The 22,539-nt window shown below is 39.2% G+C and overlaps 4 protein-coding genes across 5 annotated transcripts in view; 2 read left to right on the top strand and 2 right to left on the bottom strand.

Annotated features, from left to right (window-relative positions):
* Positions 1 to 2,514, bottom strand: part of dagla (diacylglycerol lipase, alpha) — a 34,655-nt gene extending 32,141 nt beyond the window's left edge. Inside the window, exon 1 of one of the 2 annotated variants that reach the window (XM_056383220.1) lies at positions 1,448 to 2,514. The gene's annotated coding sequence lies outside the window, so the exon portion shown is untranslated. The remainder of the gene's footprint in view (positions 1 to 1,447) is intronic. The other variant, XM_056382399.1, reaches the window with a different exon arrangement.
* A 5,838-nt stretch (positions 2,515 to 8,352) lies between these two features.
* On the top strand, positions 8,353 to 9,705 carry polr2l (RNA polymerase II, I and III subunit L). The gene is made up of 3 exons (XM_056397267.1): positions 8,353 to 8,499; positions 8,973 to 9,077; positions 9,441 to 9,705. Exons 2-3 carry the CDS (start codon positions 8,983 to 8,985, stop codon positions 9,547 to 9,549), a joined length of 204 nt encoding a protein of 67 aa, XP_056253242.1. The 5' UTR covers positions 8,353 to 8,499; positions 8,973 to 8,982; the 3' UTR covers positions 9,550 to 9,705.
* Positions 9,706 to 10,056: 351 nt separating this feature from the next.
* Positions 10,057 to 17,572, bottom strand: LOC130179207 (cleavage and polyadenylation specificity factor subunit 7-like). Its single transcript, XM_056392444.1, has 9 exons — positions 16,909 to 17,572; positions 15,842 to 16,045; positions 14,406 to 14,509; positions 13,588 to 13,733; positions 13,147 to 13,489; positions 12,907 to 13,010; positions 12,311 to 12,455; positions 11,933 to 12,177; positions 10,057 to 10,392 (listed from the first exon to the last, which is right to left on the bottom strand). The coding sequence occupies exons 1-8, from the start codon at positions 16,990 to 16,992 to the stop codon at positions 11,937 to 11,939; spliced, it is 1,371 nt and encodes a 456-aa protein (XP_056248419.1). The 5' UTR covers positions 16,993 to 17,572; the 3' UTR covers positions 10,057 to 10,392; positions 11,933 to 11,936.
* Positions 17,573 to 17,662: 90 nt separating this feature from the next.
* sdhaf2 (succinate dehydrogenase complex assembly factor 2) lies at positions 17,663 to 20,684 on the top strand. The gene is made up of 4 exons (XM_056394756.1): positions 17,663 to 17,823; positions 18,497 to 18,720; positions 19,125 to 19,234; positions 20,075 to 20,684. Exons 1-4 carry the CDS (start codon positions 17,797 to 17,799, stop codon positions 20,203 to 20,205), a joined length of 492 nt encoding a protein of 163 aa, XP_056250731.1. The 5' UTR covers positions 17,663 to 17,796; the 3' UTR covers positions 20,206 to 20,684.
* The last annotated feature ends 1,855 nt before the right edge of the window (positions 20,685 to 22,539 follow it).

Raw genomic sequence — 22,539 nt, 5'->3', positions numbered from 1 at the left:
TTTGTCGAGACTTCGAGGCTAGACAGTTTTTTTTTTTAAAAGCCAAACCAATGATTGATGTACACCAAAGTTTCAGACCTTAACATAGCATCAGTGAATGCAAACCATTTACATTCAAGTACAGAGTTTAAATATGGACGGTATGTGGAGTTAGAGCAGAGAGGTGCAAGACACTGATGACAGGCTGTATTTCAAGGGCTCTTTTTCAATTTAAATTTGATCAAATATGTTGTATACTGAATGTAGGCTGGCCAATACTTGATAAGCTTAAGGGTAGAGGCAGGATTACAATGCAATCTATATAAAATATGTCATAATATATAAATATGTAAATAGTAAAAGCTGGGATATAGTCCAGTACTCATCCGTGTGCCATAAACATCTCAGTGCTCCTGATCATAACACACTCATCTGACACCTTAGCATAAAACAGAAGACTACATCGAGTCCATACTACAGCATGTGCCACATTACGCATAATGAGACACATTCCTCTCATTCTGCTTCCCTGAAGTCATTATATCACTCTCTTCAATTGGAGTATCATATTACTATTCTGCAAAGCCACACACTCCAACTGACACCTCTGGTCATTTATGCTGAACCATTGCATAGTGAAGGCATTTGAAATGAGTGGCATGAGTGTAACTACAACAGAGACATCCACAAGTAGAAGTTGTGCGAAAAGGAGGGCCCAAATTATCAGTGAAATCTTCTCAGTGTGAATGATAAACAGGTGTGACATTCCCCTTGCTGTCTCTGCTCCAGGTCCTTGTTTAAAAGGGGAAGAATGTCATCTACTGCCTAACCAATGGCATATAGTCTGGATAATGTACAATATGATAATGTATGCATTAGTCTGGTTAATCTCCCTGTACTCATGAAAAGACCAGTGGACTGATCAATTGGCTAATAACTAAGCAGAAAAACAAGTCAACACAAACACTGGTAATGGAGTCTGATTTAACTTAGTCAAGATTTTTGCCAGTTTACACCAACTGCACCAAGAAACTGTCACACCAGTTCGTGCCTTTGTAACTTGTGACTGGCATGTCTAATCATTTTGACAGTTTATAACATAAATTGACTGTAAAATAACGGACAAATAAAGAAAAAAATCACTAACAATGCGGTTAGCTGCAGCCCTCAGTATTAATATGTGCAACAGCATCCAAACGTGCGCCTCCAACAAGTCGACCATCAGAAGCAGCGGCAGCATAGTGTCTAATCTCATTTAATCAGGACAGCTGCTTAAGGTGGCATCCTGCGGGCCTAGCTAGGAGATGTGGCCTAAGAAATGTGTCTGAAACCGTCACGAAAACATGAGCTAAAAAGCCGGGTCACACTGTCCGAGCCGCGGCGGGCTGACTCCCCTGCATGTGCACGTATCTTAAGGCATTTTATCAGTCAGGTTAGTCAGCCTCCTCATCCGGTAGCTGCCGCTCACCTGTATTTTGACGATGCCTCGCCAAGACCCACTGCATCGGTTCCGCTCGCTCTCCCATATCCTTCCAACTGCCGACCCGCCTCAGCCTCGCTCTCCCCGACACGGGCTCAGGGTTGGGGGCGATGAATTCATAAATGTCTCACCGATAAAAAAAAAAATAAAAGAAATTACAACAAGCGTATAGACGTCATTACAACAGGCGGATGAATGGACACGGAGATATCAAGGACCCGGAGCTTCCTCGGTTATCTGCCGGGTGTCAGGCGGACCTGATACATGGCATCAAAGAGCGTGATTAATTACACGGTCGTTTTCAAACCGCTGGCGACTAACTGCTCAGTTCTCTGCTTAATTGCAACACGTCGTCAGCCGTGGCAGTTCACTGACTGTGGGTCATTTTCACGTCCCTCCGTCGGAGCTCGGCATGATGATCTATATCCACAGGAGATAACAATCCCTCAGGTTTGACCGAACAAGACGAGTCCTTCGTTTCTCACGTTGTATTCAGTCAGTCAGTGGCTGGTGTGTGCCATCAGCCGGACAACTCCCGAACCCCAGCTCGGAGAGCAGCCAAACGGAGGTAGCATTTTCCGAAAATCTGGCCCATCCCATCGGACATTTCTCACACAGGGAAAATACGTAAGAACTGGCTATTCCCCTTCCGTGTTTGGCAGCGCAAAACCCGCTTTGTTTACGCACACCTGACTGTTTTTTTTTTTTTTTTAAATGGTAGACCGCAGACACTTTTGAGATCCTACGGAGAAAGGGCGCCACTGGTGGTTTGTGAATACCAAGGAATCAGATTCAAAGAGAGCAGTGTTTGTCGAGAGGATGCCACTCCCCTTTGTGAAGTCTCCCAGAGAGACCCCGGGGGGGCTTGACACTTATTCAGTTATTACATAGCCTAGTTTGGGGAAGCTGTTAAATATGATAAATATAACATTGGCCTAACGCAGAAATATTATTTGATTGAGTCCTGTTGTGCCACTGCACATGCGCAGTTAAGTATTTACCCAAAGCAACGTAAGTTACCACAGCAACGAAAGAGAGACCCACACTTGTGGAAAATAAACATGGATTTTAAGGAGCATTTTGTCCAAAACAAACACAAACCTATATACAAACATAGAAAATATCACGTAACAGACCCAATACATGGATAGTTTTTCGTAATTACCTAAATGTATCTAGTGAACGTGTCCTCACACATTACATCAAGAGAAGATATGAAATTGAGGTGAAAGGGGTAGGTGGGGCTTGATGTTTGATTTCCTGAGTTGTTTTTGACAAGTTTGGGCTCATATTTGACTCGCTTTGGTGGTGTCTTCGAACCAGTGCGCATTTGACCGACGACTCCTTACTTCCCGATTCCTATCTTGACGTACTATGCTCCTCTTTGGATGAACGTAGACTGGGCGTGGATCAGCGTCACGCCATAAAATCTTAACATGAAGATAGGTACTGTCATATGTCAAAAATGCAGGCGAACAAGTAGAGGCTGAGCCAACAATCTACAGAGATGAAATGAATGCGAAAAACCTCATCAGAACACTCAGCCTCGTCCAGTCACGGGGACTTGTCACTTTCACACAGCCTGTTGCCAAGAGTGTTGACCTCAGGGTTAAGGGTTATTTGACAGACACCCCCCGTCCGAAAATAGATCCAAAGCTGCCTGTATTTGGTGCGTCAACTGCATCAGGTTTCGTCTAATCACTATGAGATATTGTTTGGGGAATAAAGGCTGTAATGCAAGAAACAGATATTGCTCTGCATATTTGAAATGTATAATTCTCACACTAAAGCACATTTGCATAGACATTGGTATAAACTTGATGCAGATGCAGGATGATTCCTCTTCATACAGGAGAAAGCATAGACAGGAAATTACTGGATAAGGGGTACAATAATCTTGTGGGAATTGACGGATGATGGTGGTCAGTGGTGTCACTGGGTTATGTGTTGGTCTGGAAAAATGTAGAAAAAGTTGAAGTCCCTTTATACTACTTTAATTCTGCCCTTACAATTACATAACAATGATCTGTCCTTGTACTGCATTTGTGACCTGTCTTAGTACTGTCTGGGTCTGTGTGAGTGCTTTCTGATTTGTTGCTTTCAATCAGTGGTAATGCCCTTCTGATATTTTTTTTCAGGTAAGTTAAAGACAGCTCTTACTCAGTGAAAGCTGGATTGGGTCCAGCCTGCACAGGATAAGCAGGTATAGAAAATGAATGGATGGAGACAGTGAGAGAGAGAGAGAGAGCAACTGTGTACAGTACATCCAAGTTCTTGTAACTATTAGCCCATAAGAATAAACTGAATGAATGAATTAGTAATTATTAGAATTATTCCCTGTGCAGACTGTATTAAACATATGTGTTTTAATTAGGAGGGTATTTACACCCATGGATGAACAGTTTATGATCTGTAGCTCAGTCACTCAGCTCCAGCTCTGAAAAAAATGTTTGGATCTATCTCTAAAAGGGGTTGTGATTCCTACCAAACACCTCCAAACACACCCAGTCAGCCCTTTAACCTGAGCAACTGTTTAATTTGAAATCAAATGTGCTTGAGCCAAAACAGTCAAAATATCCTTTTTTCAAATACTTACTCCTATTATTTTAACAAGATCCTTTATGTATTATACCTGTTTTTTTTTTTTTTTTAAGGATAATCATTTAAATAACCCTTATTACAGCCATAAAAATCAAACTGGATTAAGAATGTTTAAAAAAAAAAAAAAAAAAAAAAAAGACTCTAGAACCAGGATGTGACCAAAGGATGGACTACCCCTATTTTGAGAACCAGATGGTACATCCCAGTCTCTCCTCCTCTCATTCTCCTCCCTCCTGCTTTCAGTGTCCTCCATCTCTCCGCTTCCTCTGATTTTCTTAGATTAAGGACATTCTGACTTCCAGAGACTGCTGCTTCTTCCTCAACCTGTCATTCCTGACGTCTCTGCAACACTGTTGGAGAGGTATGTAATATCCATATTTCTTCTTATCACATCACTGCAGGATTTAATAGGAGGCATTTTTTGTAAAGATGTGTCCATCCTACATTCTGTAAAGTGCAAGCTGCCATGATGTGTTCATTAAATACCAGTAGTATTTATTCCTCTTCATTCTTTCCCCTCATTTGTGTTTTCACTGATTTCCTCTATCGCAGTCACTGTGGTTCTGATTTCTCTCCTCCATCTTGTCCTCCGTTTATAGCACATATGACTCATGCACTTTTAAAGTGGGAGAACAGAGAGCAAGCCATGGAAAGAGATTGAATCTTTCTGTTATTTCGTCTGGAATAGGCTCTTGTCTGGGTCAAAGGAATATAGATTCAGTCCTTGACTATGAATAGGCTCTGCAGCTGCAGTACCATTCTCCCTTCCTCCATTACAAAACTAACAGATTGTTCCATGAAAAAGCTTTGAACAGGAAGCAGCCGTAACATTATGCCTTCAGTTGACAATTATGTCACAGCTGTTGTGACCAAAATAAACAATTCCCTGTCCTTCTGAGCATCGGAGTGTTCCCATCAATGTCATCTTTTTCCAAGGTCACATTTAAGGCCCCACTGCCACATGACTGCTTCACTGCTGTACAGTGAATACATTGATATTAAGGGCTCTCTCATAAGTCAGTCTCTACAGTCAACAGAGCAGATAACAAGATGTCTGAGCCTAATTTAGAAGGATAATCTGGCTGTGTTGGTTTGCCGTTTTTCCTCAGTGAAGCAGCACAGAGCTGACCTTATAAAGACTCCTCCTGACCAGACCACACCTCTGCCTCCGAGTCCATGGAAGCCAAGGCCAAGTCCGGAGCTCCAGCGCCCAAGGCAGCATCTAAAGTAGAGAAGAAGGAGCCGGCAGCCCCACGCAAGGCTGACCCTGCACCTGCAGCCCCTGAGCCTGAGCATCCTCCTTCCCAGGATGGAGCAGCAGAAGCTGAAGCTGCAGCAGCAGGTGACGAGGCTGCGGCCTGTGGCACAGACTCTCTGGAACACCTGAAACCCTTTCTCATTGGTGGTGCCGTTATTGCTGCAGGAGCCATCTTGCTGGGAGTGTTGCTACTGGCGAGGAGAAATTAGAGTGTCATTGCTGATTGGTTCACAGACTACCATGGTACAAATGGGGGATGGGGAGCCACTGTGAAAATTACGTTGTTTTTTTTTTTGTCGGCTTGCTTTCACTTGTACTGAATCAAACCATTCAAGTTTTGATCAAGGCTGTATATGGAGCATAATTACACATAGCATATGCATGAAGTTGCTTAAAAACTGCATCTGAACTCTAATAATCTATTTCTTAAAAAAAACTCACTGTAGTACTGAGCTTAAAGGCCTAAACTCTCTAAAGGTATCTTATTCAACTACTTTATCTTATTTAATCCAGTTTGCACAAATATTGACATAATCTTGCAATATTTGTACATTCTTGCACCGGAAAAGAGCTTGGTTCACTTTACGAAAAGATCATGAAAACTGTATTCATAATGTTGAAACTTATAGATATACTATAATACTGGTTATCAGAGTTGTTGTAGGTTTTATTTTACTTTTAAATAAGACAGAGTGAAATGATAGGCCTGAAAACAGGTGGGAATATGCATTATGATCGATTGCACATATTTTGGCAACATTAGTGCCTAACCGAAGGGAATAAGTTTGTCTTTCTTTAGAGTACCCGGATAGAGACACTGCATCCCTACATATCCAAAAAATGTCAAACAGAGAACGGTACAGAGCAATTTAAAGGATAAACCTTTATAGAGACAGAAAATATAAAGCATGCAGTGATTTATGGATAGGATGTAGGGGATAAAACATGTATAGTATGTGGCAGAGAAGAATGGTGAAGTTATTTGCTGCTGTAGAATAAGAAAGAGTTTTATTTTACTGTCAAATGATGTCAGAAATCAATAACCTTTCATGTCTTACACAATAGGCACAGTCGTGCTGGTTCAATCTGTTTACATCTTACAGTAGATATTTAGCTGTAGCAGCCATTAGAGTTGCAGTATCAGGTTTAAAACTTGTTGCCAAAACTTGGGAGTTGTTTCTGTTTTTGCTTTGCTCCCCATATGTGGCTATAGGGAAAAAAAATGATCTTGTTTTCAAAACCTCATTAATAACAAAGTACAACTATAATGTAAGGCGCATCCTAGGTTGCTAATACAATGACAGTGAAGTGTAGAAGAACTACTGCTGTACAGTTTACTCAAAGGAAAAAAATTGTCAAGCAGTCACAATTCTGTTGCTGCATACACTCACCTGTACAGCTGTACACAATATTATCCACTCACATGTAAAGCTCATGGGTCCCTGTTGCATACATAGATAGCAAAGAGACAGTTCTGACATAAATCATTACTTGATTTTAGTTGTAAGGGTATATGAACGCCTTACCGACCACATATATTGTACGAACATACCACATTCACCACCCGAAACACATCCAAAAGATAGTATGCCAACACCAAAACAAACTTCACCTTACATTGTACAATACAGTGTACCAAAAAAAGAGAAAAATCTTATTTTCATAAATTCAACAGCGTATAAATGCAATAATTCAGATAGGACTCATCATTTAGCACATGTGCTGTAGCAAGTTAAATTAAATAAATGATGATGTAATAATGTTGTTGGTGATTATGATGTATGATGTTAGTGATGGCAATGACGGTGATGTTACAGATGATGATGGTAATGATGATGTTTTTCATGGTGACTGTAATGAAGATAATGATGGTTATGATATATTTTTGATATATTTCTAACATTTCGTTATGCACACTCTCTATGCCCCCCAACTCCTTAATGTAAAAAAAGGAAAGAGGTTGTAGTCCAACCTTTATTAAAGGCAGTGAACCAGCCAAAGTGAGTATTTCTTTGATAATAATTGCATTCTTTATTCAAAGTTATTCAGAATTGGTGATTTGCAGATAGCTGCAAACAGCTCTATGAATTAACTAGAGTTGAAATTGTCTTTAAGTTAAGCTGACCATTCATTTGAGTTATTGTAATTAATTTATAGTGTCAGACAATATAATTGTAAGGATATATGTCTTAATCTTAAAGCTACCCTACTAAATCTTTGCATCTGTATTCTGTGATTTATGTTGAATGATTTTTGTTCCAATCTACATTTCCATTTTCAAATATATGATTTCAGTTCACAATCCTCAAAATTCAAAAATTTAAAATGTTTAAAGGCTAAAAATTTGGAGACACAGGCTTTGCATCTGACAACAGCAACAGAAATATGTTATCTATATAATATCCAATGATACCCACTGTCAAATGAAACCTTTCATGTTTAAAAAAACTGTATTTAATTATCTTACAACACAGTGCTTCTGTAAAATATCTTGCAGCAGTCAGAACATGTCTAAATAACCACATTTAAAGCATACTTTCTAAATATATTTACGTGTTTGTGTAAATATAAAAAGAGTGATAATTTTTATGTGGTTATTTTTACCCTAAATGATCGATATCTACACTGGCCTACAGAAGCCCTTATAAGTCAGCTCTATTGTCCTCTACCTGTGTGAGCTATGCTGAGAGTTTGTTGAAGTCACTAAAACAATACACACATAAATCATAAAGATATAGGCAGTAACCAGTACAACAAGACTCCAGCGAGTCTGGGAGATGTTAAAAAAGTATGCACAGTCAGTCTGTACTGTACACACTCTTACAGCTCTGCTGTCTGCTCAGCCAAAATGAGTGAAAACAGCATTGCACAAGATTGAAGAATGGTTGATGTTGACTCAACTTTATGGTATTTGGAGGGTGCAGTTGGTTGTGCTGCTAGATGTTTCAAATACTTTGTCCATCCCATTTAAATCAATGAGGCTGTGACTAATAAACGGTTTCAGTTTATCAGTACACATTTAAGGAAGTTGTGCTTTAATTTTGAAGGATGTGAACCGGAAGCCCTCTTACTGTTGTTGCAGCCGGTGCAAACGAGGGAAGCCGCCATCACTTTCTCGTTGCTAGTTTCTCTCAAAATAACAAAACAAATTTAAAGCTTTAAGTAAACTAGCCTTGTGACGGTGAGTAGACACTATGACATTTTTAGACTTTGTGTTCCGACTGGTAAATAACTAACTGTCAACAAGTTACTAGTTGCTAACGTTAGCTAACAGTATACTGTTGTGCTAATCGCGTGGCTACAGTCTATGGGCGATCTTAAACCGTGTACCTCTAAATTCAGATGCTACTGTAGATAAAGACTTATTTTTGTGTTAACCCTTTCAATCAAAACGTTCCCATTAACGCCAAGTTCTGTACTTAGAATCTTTGCAAAAACACTGAAGTTAGTAACCCGACACAATACTAGCTAAAAGGTAGTGTTTTGCGCAAACTGCTCAAACAAATCAAAGTCACCAAAAATGGTACTTGTATGTTAATGAAATGGTTTCGTTAGCATTAACCAGTTAATTGATGCTAGTTAGGTAGTTACCTTGCTAGCGTGACAATCATTTCTCTGATAGTGATGTTAACAGAACGATGTGCCCGTCTCTAGGTGATCTACAATGATAATCCCTATCCGGTGCTTCACGTGTGGGAAGATCGTGGGTAACAAGTGGGAGGCATACCTCGGCCTACTCCAAGCTGAGTATACTGAGGGGTAAGTTAATGTCCTCTGGTTTCGTTAGTAGTTGTTGTTCCTGGTAGTGTGTCAATAACATGGTTAGTAAGGCTGAAGTCAGATCCAAGACAAATTACAAAGGCTTCTCTGCATCCGTGGGAGCAGCTGTGCCAGAAGAATTGTCTGCAAGTAGTCTTATTGAAATTCACAACACAAGCAAAACTTGAAGCCTATTCAGTTATTACATTTCCCCAAAGGTTTTGAGCTGTTTACAATCAAACCCAGGACGCGATTTAGGCTGATATTGTCAGTATTGTCTGCAGTAATGTCCATGTACTTCACTTATTTATTATTATATTAATATGCATTAGGACTGACTTTACCTCCTCTCTCCCTCTTAAGTGACGCACTTGATGCCCTGGGCCTGAAGAGATACTGTTGTCGGAGAATGCTCCTTTCACATGTGGATCTTATTGAGAAATTGTTGAATTATGCTCCGTTGGAGAAGTGATTGTAACTGGCTTCCTCCAGGAACTGCATGGACTTTGGGGGGCTGTGGCATGGACATATTCATTTTATTATTTTGATTTGTGACATGTTGAGGACATTAATTGTGCACCTATTTGATTATACATTTTTTTCTAAATAAAGCTGTTATATAACATTGCTACCTGTATTACTGGTTTGTTGAGTTACCCTGATATTTCTTCTGAAACTATATGAAAATTAGTTCTCACGCTTGTGCTGCATCAGTGTGCATTGAAGCGAGGTGTCATCCTCAAATCTTGGAGAAAATGACTGGACACATCAAACCATTGGAAAACTGGGTTAATCAAACTGTTTTGCAGTGCACATGAATCACTGTCTCTATCAATATTAACAAAAGTACATAGTCCCTTAGGTGCTTACCGGTATATGAACATACACGTATAGGAAATAAAATTACTAGATGATTTTTGTGGTCTTCAGTGAGCATATGTAATATGACCTAAATGCCTGAGGAAATAAAGCACTGGAATTATATTTTCAGGAAATGTTCTTTAATTTGTAGGTTTAATACAAAAGAAAGTGATGAAAACATTACACAGTATTACAGAATTTAATAAGAGGTGTTCCTGTGCATGCAAGCATTGAGCTCTGATGTCCCAGCTATAAATCTACAACCACATTTTTTTTTCATAAAACAGGAAAGCGTCCCAGTATGTTCAGATGAACAACAAAAAAAAGTACACTTTAGTCTTTTGGAGATACATCTTCGGTCTCACCTTAGATTCCTCCAGATTTCTATACAACTTGAGGCAGAAACACATAAGTCCTGTCTTCACTCTGATCCACACATGAAGAGACCACCAGTCTGGGGAGAAAAGGAACACACTTTTCAAATCCACATTAAGACAAATGAAATGTGAAATGTATTGGCCAACAACTTAATGTAGCAGGAGAGGATGAGAGGATTTGTGTCAATTGTCCATAATACTATAGTAGTGGCATGTTTATGCCAATAGCTGTGATAGATTTTAGATTCATTTTCCTTCAGTTTACACTGCACCTCACTATATATAGTCTATGCTATCGAGTTATAGCCACATGAGGTCTTATTCATAGACACATACTAAGAAGATGAAGAAAAATGTGACAATGATGCATTCAGAGTCTGATGACATAATTGGTTGCGGACTTTAAACAGTTAATTGCACAGTAATAACTTTGTACTAAAAATAACTATTTTATTGACCTTCACTTAATGAACTGTAATCTGTCAAAATGGTTTTGGGTGTGTTGAACTAGCACGAGGAACCACAGGCCTGTATGTTTTTTTTTTTTTGTTTGTTTTTTTTAAAACAATTTATCCAGTACAGCTTAAAACTTAAAATTATGTACATGTGATTTAATATATTTCTGTGTTGGCATAAAGTTTTATTCAATCTCAATTGCAAGATATCTTTAACCACTTTTAAAATTGTTACCAGACAGTCATATTCCACCAATTTCATAATTTTCTACCTCACCATCTTAATAAAATAAAATATGAAGCAAGTTTTGTGTCATGTTTGTTGAAGCTTTTTATGTACATAAAACCTTTGATTAATCAGGCAGTCTCACTGAGAGTAAGATCTGTGTTGTAAGGGACACCTGAGTACAGCAGAGGAAACAGAACAGAGATAAGACAATAAAACAGCCAGTCACACAAGCACATACAAACAGCACCAGAAGCACACACATCACACTCATCACTTAAAAGGTCCAAAAGTTTAAATGCATCTTATTGGTTGAGACTTGCAAGTTTTAAAGTTCTTTATATTTAAATTATGCAAATTACTGGAGGTGAGTTTGCTCAAGTTCAGTATTTACTGGTGGAGTATCAAAAGTTGAAATCTGGTCTGAACAGTAATTTTAAATTTGAGAAGAGATTTGATAGACAGCTTTAGTATAAAAATGAAACAAAATTATGGTGTTTTTGACACTGAGCAATAAGCTGTTATTTCACTGAAGGCCATAGGGCTACCCAGTGTATAACTGGAGTCCAGAGAGTTGAAGGTCGTGACCTTTGCTTAGATACAACATCTGTAGGTAGTGGAGTTCCTCAACAAGTGTTATTACTGTCTTCAATTGTACTATTTTGTTTATTATTGGGGTCACTAAGCATGCAAGCTAAGTATGTTGTATGAGAGACACTAACCAACACCACTGATACTAAACTCATGTCAAATTTTGGTAATTTTGGGTAGTCTCTTCTGGTGTAGTCATGCTGTACTTCAAAACACAGAAGCTCAATATCATGTAATAAGAAACACAGCTGTGGAACTGATAGAAAACACATGGCAAATAATAAAAAAAGGTCTGATGGATGAAAAAGTAAAGTAATTATATAAATCAAGTAGAGGGAAGCTTACCAAGTCAGCGGTATCGGTCTCTGTGATCTCTGTGCCTTTCCCTTTCCCGTTCTCGTTCCCTTTCCCGTTCCCGCGGGCGCTCCATGTCTCTCTCTCCACTCCAGGAACGATCTCTGTGTCTACGAGACATTCCCACACCTTCCCAATCAGAGGAATCTTCTTGGTCCCGTTCTCTGTCACGCTCTCGCTCCCTGTCACGACCCCTGTCGCGGTCTCTTTCTTTGTCCCCAGAACGACTGCTACTCCTGAAAGGAAATTAGCATTTGTGTGATCTAGACTGATAAGAAAGCTAATGATAGTTCCATCCCCAGCTTCATTTTTCTGTATAAACAACAAAATGCATCACGTGTTAGAGCTCTGAGGCACAATTTTACACACCTGTAGCCATAGTTGCCCTGGATAGAGACTAAACAGTCTTTGAGTGAGGTGACCAGGGCTTGACAGCGTTCATCTCCATACACTCTGGACTGCTTAATGATGGCAATGGCAGTTAATAGAGTCTCCATGGCCACCCGCAAGTCTCCTGCAATAGCAATTGAAGAGATTACATATGAGTGACATTTGCTTTTAAGTAGTTAAGCACTTAAAAGCTTCTAGGGTTACAGGTAATACAAAGTCATAAAAAATAGATCACATTTACACCCACATACAGTAAAGTCAAGCAAAAACTTCCACTTGTCTGAATGTAATGTTTTATCATAAATACAAAATAAAGATAAAAATGTAAAAGAAAAAGTCTGCTTTGTCATTACAAATTAACTGTGTTTAAAGAACTTTATCTATAATCAACAAAATACCAAAAAAAAAATCTCTTTACCATCCAATTCCATTGTGAAAGGGGTGGGGAACAGCTTTTTATTTAGATTTTTGTCATATGGCCACCAGTCATAAGTAAAAACCAGTCCTTTCACCACATGGCTCATTAAGCCCTGTGTTTTTTCTTCCACTTCCCAGAACCTGTACTATATACTTACCAGCTGTTGCTCCAGATACAGCCTTGGATATGGCACTGCTGGCAACAGCTCTATTTCTGTTCATTAGCTCTTCAAAATCTCCACCTGTACTTTGAGATGTGTGTCTGAAAAATACACAGACAGTTGTCATACTAGCTGGCTATTATGTCATTACTTAACCACAAGTTATTGTTAACATAACTATTGCCATATTACTGCTTATGGTTTGCAATACGTATAAATTTAAAACAGTGCTCTCACTTTTGTTGGCTGTAAGCTTTGCTGCTGTGTCCATCTGGTGCCGGGGAGAAGAACGCTGGATTTATATGTAGACTAGGAGTTGGTTGGCTACAAACATGGACTGGATGAGGAGGGAATAAAGGGGGCGGCAGGGGCGGAGGGATGTTTGCAGGCATATGTGGGAAAGGTGGGGGTGGCTGACCAAGGAAAGGGCTGGGTAATGAGGGAAACCTGTTTGCAAGTGAACGTGATGGAAAAAGTGGAGGTATAGGGGGAGGGCTGGGCTCCTGTGATAATAATGAGGGAATCTTATCCGAAGAATCTGAGTCCTTGGAATCTTTGGAAGTAACACGTAAGGGTATACCTGTGGAGAATAAATTGTTTTAGTCAATGATGACAGTCATAAATTATATTAAAAAATGCCAATAAATTCAATAGTTCTTAAGAATTCAATGCTCTTACGTTTATTTGCAACTTCCTCAAACACAGTGAGGTTCTGGCGAGTAGCAAAGCGACAGTCAATCCTTTCCCCATTGAGTTCACATTGGGGTATTTTTTCCAACAATAGTTTTAATGACTCTTCTGAGGTCACCACCACTTCTGCATAGCTGTATTACGGAGTAGAAGAAACAACACACGTATGGCTACCACAGAAAATACTTTTAGGATTTTTGGCCGGACCGCAACAGCAGGACAAGCCCTATGATAGCAAATGTTCCTGTGTGAGTGAGTGATTATAGTTGAGTTTCCCCATTGGCCGTTTATAAAAGCAGTTTCTATTATGGGGGGCATTTACAGCCTACAATGTTGCCAACTTAGCGCATTTGTTGCTAGATTTATATAACTTTTTTTTTTTTTCAAACAGGACTAGGTATAAACCTAGTATGTAGCTGGAACGTGTATAGATGCCAACCGTGTGCTTAGGGCTACGTCTCTTGTTACAGGAAGTCACCTTGCCGCTCTGGTTTCCCGCTGCTCAGGAGCTGCGAGGAAATGGAGTAGCGCTTCGAATTCACTAATCCTCGGCTCCATTAGGGCAAATAAACTACTTACATTACTTCATTACATGTGCCATTATTACTAAATGAGGCAGAGGAAAGAGAGAGCACGAGAGTAGGAGGGAGAGAGAGAACCCTTCGATAACTGCTAAGCTAAAGAAACTAACAGATCTGAATAGCATGTTAACAACAGAAACTATATGTGACCCAGTCATACACTAGGTTTTGACCTAGTCTGATTTTTATCTATATTTTATAAACACTAGATGTGCAACCACTCACCCTCTTGACTGACCATTAACTCTGTTCTCAGCGAATTTGATTTCTTTGACATCCTTCACACCCAACGTTTGGACCATGCACATGAGGTCCTTGTCAGATGTCCACTGCAAGTATTTGCAGGTTTGGGAAGAGAGGATGAGAAAATAACAGGAGGGTAAACAGTTACTTTTGATCCTGATGAATAGTAAGACTGTTGCAGAAGCAGAAATTGAGTTGATTGACAGAATGTGACTCATGAGGTACTGGGTCAAACCTTTTGTGTTTATGATGATATATTTTGAAAACTTAGAATACTCACTGTCATTAAAACAGGTATCTCGACATATTTGCTTAACTTGAGACATGCCCCTGAATGAGCATGGGTTTTATTTTTGCATCACTTCCCTTTTTTAAGGGAGTTCATCAACACAAGCAAAAGCAAAAATCCACTGGAGATCTTTTGTGAAGTACAGGATGTTTGGCCATTATAATAAATAGTGTTAAAAATCCCCTTGAAATTACAGCGTTTTGAGCTGATGAAGAGACAAACCCTTTCATAAAACAGGAATTTTAAAGGGAGCATCAAACAATCTTGTGAGTCCTTGGAGTGCAAAAACCAGTTACAGTTTTTTTTTAAATTTATTTGGAATCAATACGTGGACAAGACAGATGTGTTTTGTACACTGGTAAATCTTAACACAACTGAAGACCAAGTATATGCATACTGTATGTATTCAAAAAAGTGCCTTCTACATCTCACTCCAGCCAACACACACCTGTCCTATTCATACTCCTCACCTCTAGAGTGGAAGTGGACTTTTAAAATCACTCTGGCCATAAATGAATGGCTTTTCTTGTACCGAGGTATTGCACACATACTATCACCTCTTTTCAGTTTCAAAGTTACAACAGAAACTGAACAATATAAGCTGAAATTTAAAGCAGCACTGTTATATTAGACTGAATTCATTTTAGCTAGGTGTACCAAATGAACTGACAACTGAATGTATGTTGCCTCTTCTGCTCATCAGAGAGGGTGTATGGCGTAAAGAGGTGCAAAGAGGTGCACATTTGAACACATTTGAAATGATGAATGAAAAATTTATGTGTTGTGAAAACTGACAACATACTACAACAATACCAACTGTATAGTCTGGTAGATTGTTTTATTTGACTTGGCATTATATTTTAGTTTCTGAAATGAGACAACTACATAGAAATGGAAATTGTGAAGTGAAAATAAATGCTTTTTCTTCCTTTTGTTAAGTCCATCTGCTTATACCGTATCTCAGTACTGCTCATTTAAGTTTTCATAATAGGAGATATGGGAACTTATTTCTCTATATTGTTTAATGTAGATAGTGTACAACAAGCCCATATGGACAAAACAACTGAAACAGCACTGGACAATACAATAAAAATGTAATCAACATTAACGCAGAGTGAGCTTTACTCACCCACGGGAAATTTCCAATATATAATGACAGTTTCCTCAGTGAATTTCCTCCTTTCTGGGTTTTCACTGCTGTTGATTTAGATTCCTCTTTAACTTGTGTCTCCTTAAGAGGGGGCACTTGAGTAGTAACTTTCTTCTCCTGATCAACTGAGCCAGTCAGGACAGCATCAAAAAGTTCATTTGCTTCAGCAATTCTGCTCAAATCCTGTGCAGGATAGAAAATAACAAAGTCATCTTACATGTTGTCATCCTGTGTATCTCAATGTGCAGAGCATCAATGAACAAAACACTACAACAAGAAATGTAAATCCTAGGGGCCAGCTGCATGGAGTGTGGACCGAGTTTTTGTTGAAACTGAATGTTGAATCAACCGTATGATCACTTTAGAGGCTGAAGTTTGTGTTGCTTTTGAACTGTGTTGTGCTGACAGGTGTTCCTTTTACTATTACCATCCCATTCAAATTGACGCGGGCAGGCTAAATAGTAGACACCTCTTTGTATAATGTAATACAGTTCATCAGCACCACAAACTATATCCTTTAAAATCATCATATGATTGAATCAACACCTCTCTAACACCGTTTCAACAAAACTTTAACTTTATGACTTCCATGAAGGCGGGACTTAACTTATCGCCTGCCTCTTGTATTAGACTGCATTCAGTTCAGCTAGGTGTTCCTAATAAACTGATAACTGGGTGTATGAGAGTACAACTTTAAATGAAGATGGGCTCCAGTGTATTTTACCTGCGGGTATGAATGCCTGAGTAAGGAGACGTAGTCTGCCTTTTTGTTTAGGTTACAAATACTTTCTAACTCTGTGTCCAATGTAAAGGGTTGTTGGTGCAGATGCATCTTAACTCTCTCTAAATAAAGATGAGGAAAATAAAATGCCCCCAAACACACACACAAAAGACAAACTCTAAACAGCATCTGAGATCAGTTCACACAAGTATTGAATGAAAAGGTGGATTTAAACTCGACCATAGCGAGGTCCACACTGCTGTGCTGCTCTCTAAATGTTCTTAGTGCATTTTGCTGCGATGAAAAATATGAACATTAGACTCACCTCCTCGTTTTGATTCAAATCACTGTAGACATCTATGAAATCCTTGGAAGTGCTTGGTCCGGCTGCGGCTCCTGCAGCAGCCATCCCGTGGGCCTAAGAGATGATCTGTCTGATGGCACTGCCGCTTGTTTAGTGTTTTGTTTTATTTGCTTTCAGAGTAGTTCTCACATGCACCTTGGCTGCAAATTATCCGTGCATACCGACAACAGGTGCACCGTCAACATTCAGTAATTGTTGTCAACGTTACGCCTCTCTACCGTTTCTAGCATTCTAACAGTTAGCTAACGCTGCGCTCGTCCGTAAACATAACTTAAAAAAAAACAATATGACGACAAACCGAGAATACGACAAGCGCATATAAGAAATTATATTTTTAATGAAAACTTTGAAAAAACATGCACAGTACTTCATGTATGAGTGCATACAAAAGAAGTTTCTGACTAGTGGGGGTTCGCTCTCTGAACAGCTAATGCTAATGTTGCTAGTGAACATTTAAGTGCGTCAGGGCGATTGAACCGGTTGACAACAACATAATTATTTGGTTCCTATCACCAAGCCCCTTCAAATGCTGACGGCACGAGGGGTGGATTTAATCGTTATACTGATAATGTTAGACGAATTAAAATACACCAATAAAGGAATGGCCTTTAAGTATACTTCATTTACGCCAATTATGTCCTCCCCCTAGCTAAACATTACTGATACCTTAGCAATATGGCGAGATGTGTGCGCAGCCTCCAGTCGTCCCCTCGTTAGTTTCCCCTGACGTGCAAGCTGTTTGTGTAATTTCTCTGTTGTGTGTCTGACATTCAGACATCGGTAACAATTTTCACAGAGGAGGATCAGTTCATCCACTTGTCTCTACGTGGCAGAAAAAGAAGCGTTAAAATGCTGTCGTCTTTCGTTGCGAAGAGAGTGAGTTATCGAGTAAACGTTACATTTATTTGTACATTTGTTGGTTGAAGTTTGGGTGCTGAAGCCGCCGTAACTGTAGAGCTCGTCGAGGACTTTTAGGACGTTAAATTATATGATGTGATCTGTTAAACATTAATACGATTCCGCAACTATATATTTCTGTTGAAAACAGCCATTCTTCTGTTCAGTCTTTTGATGTTCTAGAGTTACACATTATGAGCCCAGAAGCAGACAGCGCGTGCTGCTGCAGGACAGTTGTACAACAGTGCAGCGTGTGATAGATATTATGCAATTCCCCCTGCCTCTCTCCTTCATGACTGACTATTGATTTGAATATTAGTCTTCTAATTAAACTTTCAGTTTTTTTTTATCGAATGGAAAACACTTTGACCGCATTAACTAAAGGAAGAAACAAATAGTTAGAGTTGCATTTGATGGCTATGGCTGCTGTTACATTGACATAGTTTTTGATATAATATCTGAATAAGCACCAGAGACATTTTTAGGCAAAAAAACCCAAAACAATCTGATGTGAGAACAAAGGGAGAGCACTGCATTTTTCAGCAGATTTTAAACAGATTGCACAGTGAAGGGCTTGACTTGTCACATGTGCTGGGTGTTATAGACCATGGCACAGGTATTTGTTCCAACGTGTGTTTTTGTTGCCTGTCAGCTGGTGACAGGGTTGTGCCAGGCAGCAAGGAGACCAGCAGCTGCAGGGCTGGTATCATCTCGTGGTTACCGTGGAGACGCGCCAGATGACACCAGGGGTGACCTGATTGAGATCCCTTTGCCACCTTGGGAGGAGAAGCCCGGAGAGCCCATTGACATCAAGAGGCGCCGACTTGTCTATGAGAGTCGCAAGAGGGGCATGTTGGAGAACTGCATATTGCTGAGGTTGGTAAACTGTGCTGTTTTTGTCCCATCCCTCTGTCATGTAGCCATACTGGAGATTCCTGTGGTCACTTCAATTGTTCCTACTATCCATACTGAATGCAAAGATATTCCCTCTTAGAGCAATTTCTGTTTAAGTGGTGGTTGCAACCACTTAAGTGGTTCATTTATATTCATCATTTATATAATTATAAGTTCAGCTGTAAAAATTTTTTAGCGCAGGTGTACAAGTTATAAGCTTGACCAGCATTTAAGGTTCTTGTAGAAGGTTTTTACATCCTGCTGCACTCTGTAATTTAAGTTCCTAGTGTGGAGTCCATTCAGCTGCTCAGATAATTACCAGCAACTATGACTTTCCATTTCAAGAAAAGGCTCAGACTCAAATGTATTCTCCACCTCTCTTGTAGCCTATTTGCAAAGCGATACCTGAACACAATGAATGAGAACCAGCTGCAGCAGTATGACAGACTGATCAATGAACCAAGCAACGACTGGGACATCTACTACTGGGCAACAGGTGAGCGAACTGTGCTGCGTCTTTTACGATATTGCCTGTACAGTCTCGTGCAGTTTAGCACACATAATACATTAAAGCAGTGAGATGGCAACTGATAGACTCTCGTCAAGAGACATATCAAACACTGATGGGAATTTTAGATACTCACACTGCAAAGCATTTGAATATTTCATGACAAAACATTTCAGCTTTGCAATATTAATGCTTATAAAAAGTACAAATAACAAATGTTTGCTTTGAGTTGTTGTTTTGTGTTAACAGCACACACAGTAAATCAGATACTCATTTTAAATTCCATCTCTAACGCCATAAAATTCAGAAAACTCCATTGGGCATAATATTTTTATATGATATTATATATTCTTTTCTGGCAAAACATTCATGACTGGACTTCACCCTGGGAGCTCATTCGCTGTACCTAGACAACTTACCAATTTATTCTTCTAGTGTTCTCTAAATTTGATTCAGTTAGGGTTGTTTCATTGTGCATAACAGCTGAAAAACAAAATCAGTGTGACAACAGCACTCCGGAAAAAAACAAAACTTTTGCAGACAGTCTTGACTTTACTGAAACAAATAATTACCACGCTATTACTGTGTGCATTTTACTTCTTATAATCAGCAGCAAAATATCGTCATGTCTGAGTCAGCCTACCAAGGTGATGTTAGAAGGGCTCCCCTCTGCGTGCTCATTGTTCCTCAGCTATCTGTCTCATGATTAATCCTCTTGCATCAAATAAGAATCTATAATCTCAATACGCTTTACCCTCCCAATTAAGATTTTGAAGAAGATAATTTATGAACTGAAAATAATTACACTTGATCTCTTTTTGCTTACAGAAGCTCAGCCCACCCCTGAGGTTTACCAGGGAGAGGTCATGGATATGCTGAAGGAGTTCACAAAGAACCGCAACCATGAACAGAGGTTGGACGCTCCCAGCCTGGAGTACCTGGAAAAGGAAAGCCAGTGAGGTGCACGGTCCTCTGGACCTTCTCAGAGACTCATTTATGGTGGGGCACTGAGTGAATATCAGTATCCCTCCAGATCCTCTGGAAGTCTGCTGTGTTTCTCTTGCTACACACGGCAAATTGTACAAAATATTGTGGGGTGCAAAATATTTGGAACACTTTACAATCTCTTACTGTCCACCTGATTCGGTGAAATATCAGCTAGAGCAGTTGGTCATTAAAGGGAGAGGAAGATTAGTGGAAAATTCAAGGGAAGTTTGTGGATCAGAAAAAGACTGATGCACCACGATGTTAGGAATGTGTTATGAATATTTTGCAGTAATTGTTTTGTGATTTAAGACTGTAATTTACAACTGCTCAATGTGTGAGCTGCATTCTGGATAAGCCAGCGTTCATTAATGGATACAAGCTGATCTGTAAAATGATTTCACTGTGCCTATTACAGACATTATGGGTTATTTAATAAATGTTGATCCTCTTATGTTTCTTGCTTATGTTGTTTCTTTCTGACAGTTATCTTTTACCACAGGATTGGACCACATGACTGGAGGGTAACATGTTTGACAGTGTGAACCGTATATGTTACATAACACCAGTTGTGTTGCCAGCAGTGTCTGTTAGTGGACACCAGATGGCAGCAGATTACTTTAATTTCAGTGACTCAAATTGAAGCACATGCTTACCTCTCTATGGCAAATGGGTCGCCTGTAATCTACATATATTTCACATAGTTTATTTTTTATTGGGGATACAATATGAAAATATCAGTCCGCAGCGACCATATTTTATTTGACTGGCCATCTGCTGAGAACCTTTCTATGCAGAGAGTTAGAGATGATGAAAACTGAGGTGACGGCTGTGTGCAAGCAGTGTTTTTTTTTTTTTAATATAGACAAAGTATCACAGAAATTTTCTGTCAAGCCAAGGGTCCAAATAAACTACATACAGTCTCACTCACAGCCATTCAAGATTGTACTGTTTTTCTCAGCAACACTGGATCAGTGTGTGTGTTGATTATAGGGAAGATGTCTTGCCTGGCTGTGTATCATGTCGGTTCAGTGGAACCTTGTACTGAGAGCAGAAAGGGAAATGCCCTCTGGCCTGGAGATGTGCACTGAATCTCAAAACAGCTTGTGTACGCCCACTGAATTATAATGAACACATGATATACCATCGAGGTGTTACAAAAACAAGGACCGAGACAAATGGGGACGTGTATGTTCTTTCTCGTCACTTTGAATGGAAAATATGTTGAGTAAGAATCCCAGCTTTCAATTTTTATGTTGTCAGCTTGTCCTAAAATAGACTGTGGTGATGTCACAAGGGTTCCCCTCTGTGTGCGCTTTGCTCCTCCGCCATCTGTCTCACCAAATATCTTAATCGGTGGTGGAAAGTAACTAAGTGCATTCACGCAAGTACAATTTTGAGGTGTTTGTACTTTGCTTGAGTGTTTCCATTGTCTTTCATTTTTCTCGACAAATATCGTGCTTTTATTATACATATACTTTTTACATTACATTTTATGACAGCTGTAGCTAGTTAATTTTAAGTTAAGTAAGATTTTACATGAAAACAAACATATAAAATGCAAAAGCAGTGTCCAGTTGGAGCCATTATGCAGATGGTGTCAAAAATGTTTCTCTTACTCCATCCAATATTTCACAAAAAAGCAAATATTAAAGGTGAGTCTAAAAGCTGAATTCAAACACGTAGTAGAATTTATTTTTTCTCTCTCTCCTCTCCCACTAATCATCTCACACCCCCTTCAGATTTCTCTTGTTTACCCTGTGGAGGGGCCCTGATCCCTAGACTGGGCACAACTGGACTAAAATACTGAAATGTGTACGACGTATTAGCAACCAGATCCACCTCAGTCAGCTACGTTAAAATACTGCTTACATATTGATGCATCCATTTTAACTATCTAATAATAATGTGTATAATGATGTAATATATAATAATACCAATCAGTCTCTGCGGCCACTTTTTGCAGAATGAGTAAATTTGATTATTTACGTACATTTTGCTGCTAATATTTCTGCACAGTGTTTTTACTTTTTTTTTTAACTAATAAGTAAAGGATCTGAATATTTCTTCCACCTACAATCTTACTTCAGAAAATAAAATGAGAATTTAGAAGGTTTAAAATTGAATCAAATTCTGCCACCTAGTTATGCCTGTGTAAATATCCTGCACGGTGTACTACATTTTATTTGACAGTAGTTGAGTGTGGACCATTGCTAACTTTAACAATTCCAGCAAAAAAAAAGAAAAGAAAAGAAAAAAAGAAAGATTGCCACCTGTGGATCCCACGTGCTGGGGAAGCACAATTCACG

This window comes from Seriola aureovittata, chromosome 1, assembly GCF_021018895.1.
Source record: "Seriola aureovittata isolate HTS-2021-v1 ecotype China chromosome 1, ASM2101889v1, whole genome shotgun sequence".
NCBI classification, from domain to species: domain Eukaryota; kingdom Metazoa; phylum Chordata; class Actinopteri; order Carangiformes; family Carangidae; genus Seriola; species Seriola aureovittata.
Note: the sequence above shows the minus strand (reverse complement) of the source record. Positions and strands in the feature narration are given on the sequence as shown.

Excerpts from the sequence above, each read along its gene's own strand:
- polr2l (XM_056397267.1), top strand. The coding sequence starts at position 8,983 with ATGATAATCCCTATCCGGTGCTTCACGTGTGGGAAGATCGTGGGTAAC. Across the intron at positions 9,078-9,440 it reads CAAGCTGAGTATACTGAGGG|TGACGCACTTGATGCCCTGG; the intron begins GTAAGTTAATGT and ends CTCCCTCTTAAG.
- LOC130179207 (XM_056392444.1), bottom strand. The coding sequence starts at position 16,992 with ATGGCTGCTGCAGGAGCCGCAGCCGGACCAAGCACTTCCAAGGATTTC. Across the intron at positions 13,734-14,405 it reads GTTAATGGTCAGTCAAGAGG|CTATGCAGAAGTGGTGGTGA; the intron begins GTGAGTGGTTGC and ends TCCGTAATACAG. Across the intron at positions 12,456-12,906 it reads TGTATCTGGAGCAACAGCTG|GAGACTTGCGGGTGGCCATG; the intron begins GTAAGTATATAG and ends TTGCTATTGCAG.
- sdhaf2 (XM_056394756.1), top strand. The coding sequence starts at position 17,797 with ATGCTGTCGTCTTTCGTTGCGAAGAGA. Across the intron at positions 17,824-18,496 it reads CGTCTTTCGTTGCGAAGAGA|CTGGTGACAGGGTTGTGCCA; the intron begins GTGAGTTATCGA and ends GTTGCCTGTCAG. Across the intron at positions 19,235-20,074 it reads CATCTACTACTGGGCAACAG|AAGCTCAGCCCACCCCTGAG; the intron begins GTGAGCGAACTG and ends TTTTGCTTACAG.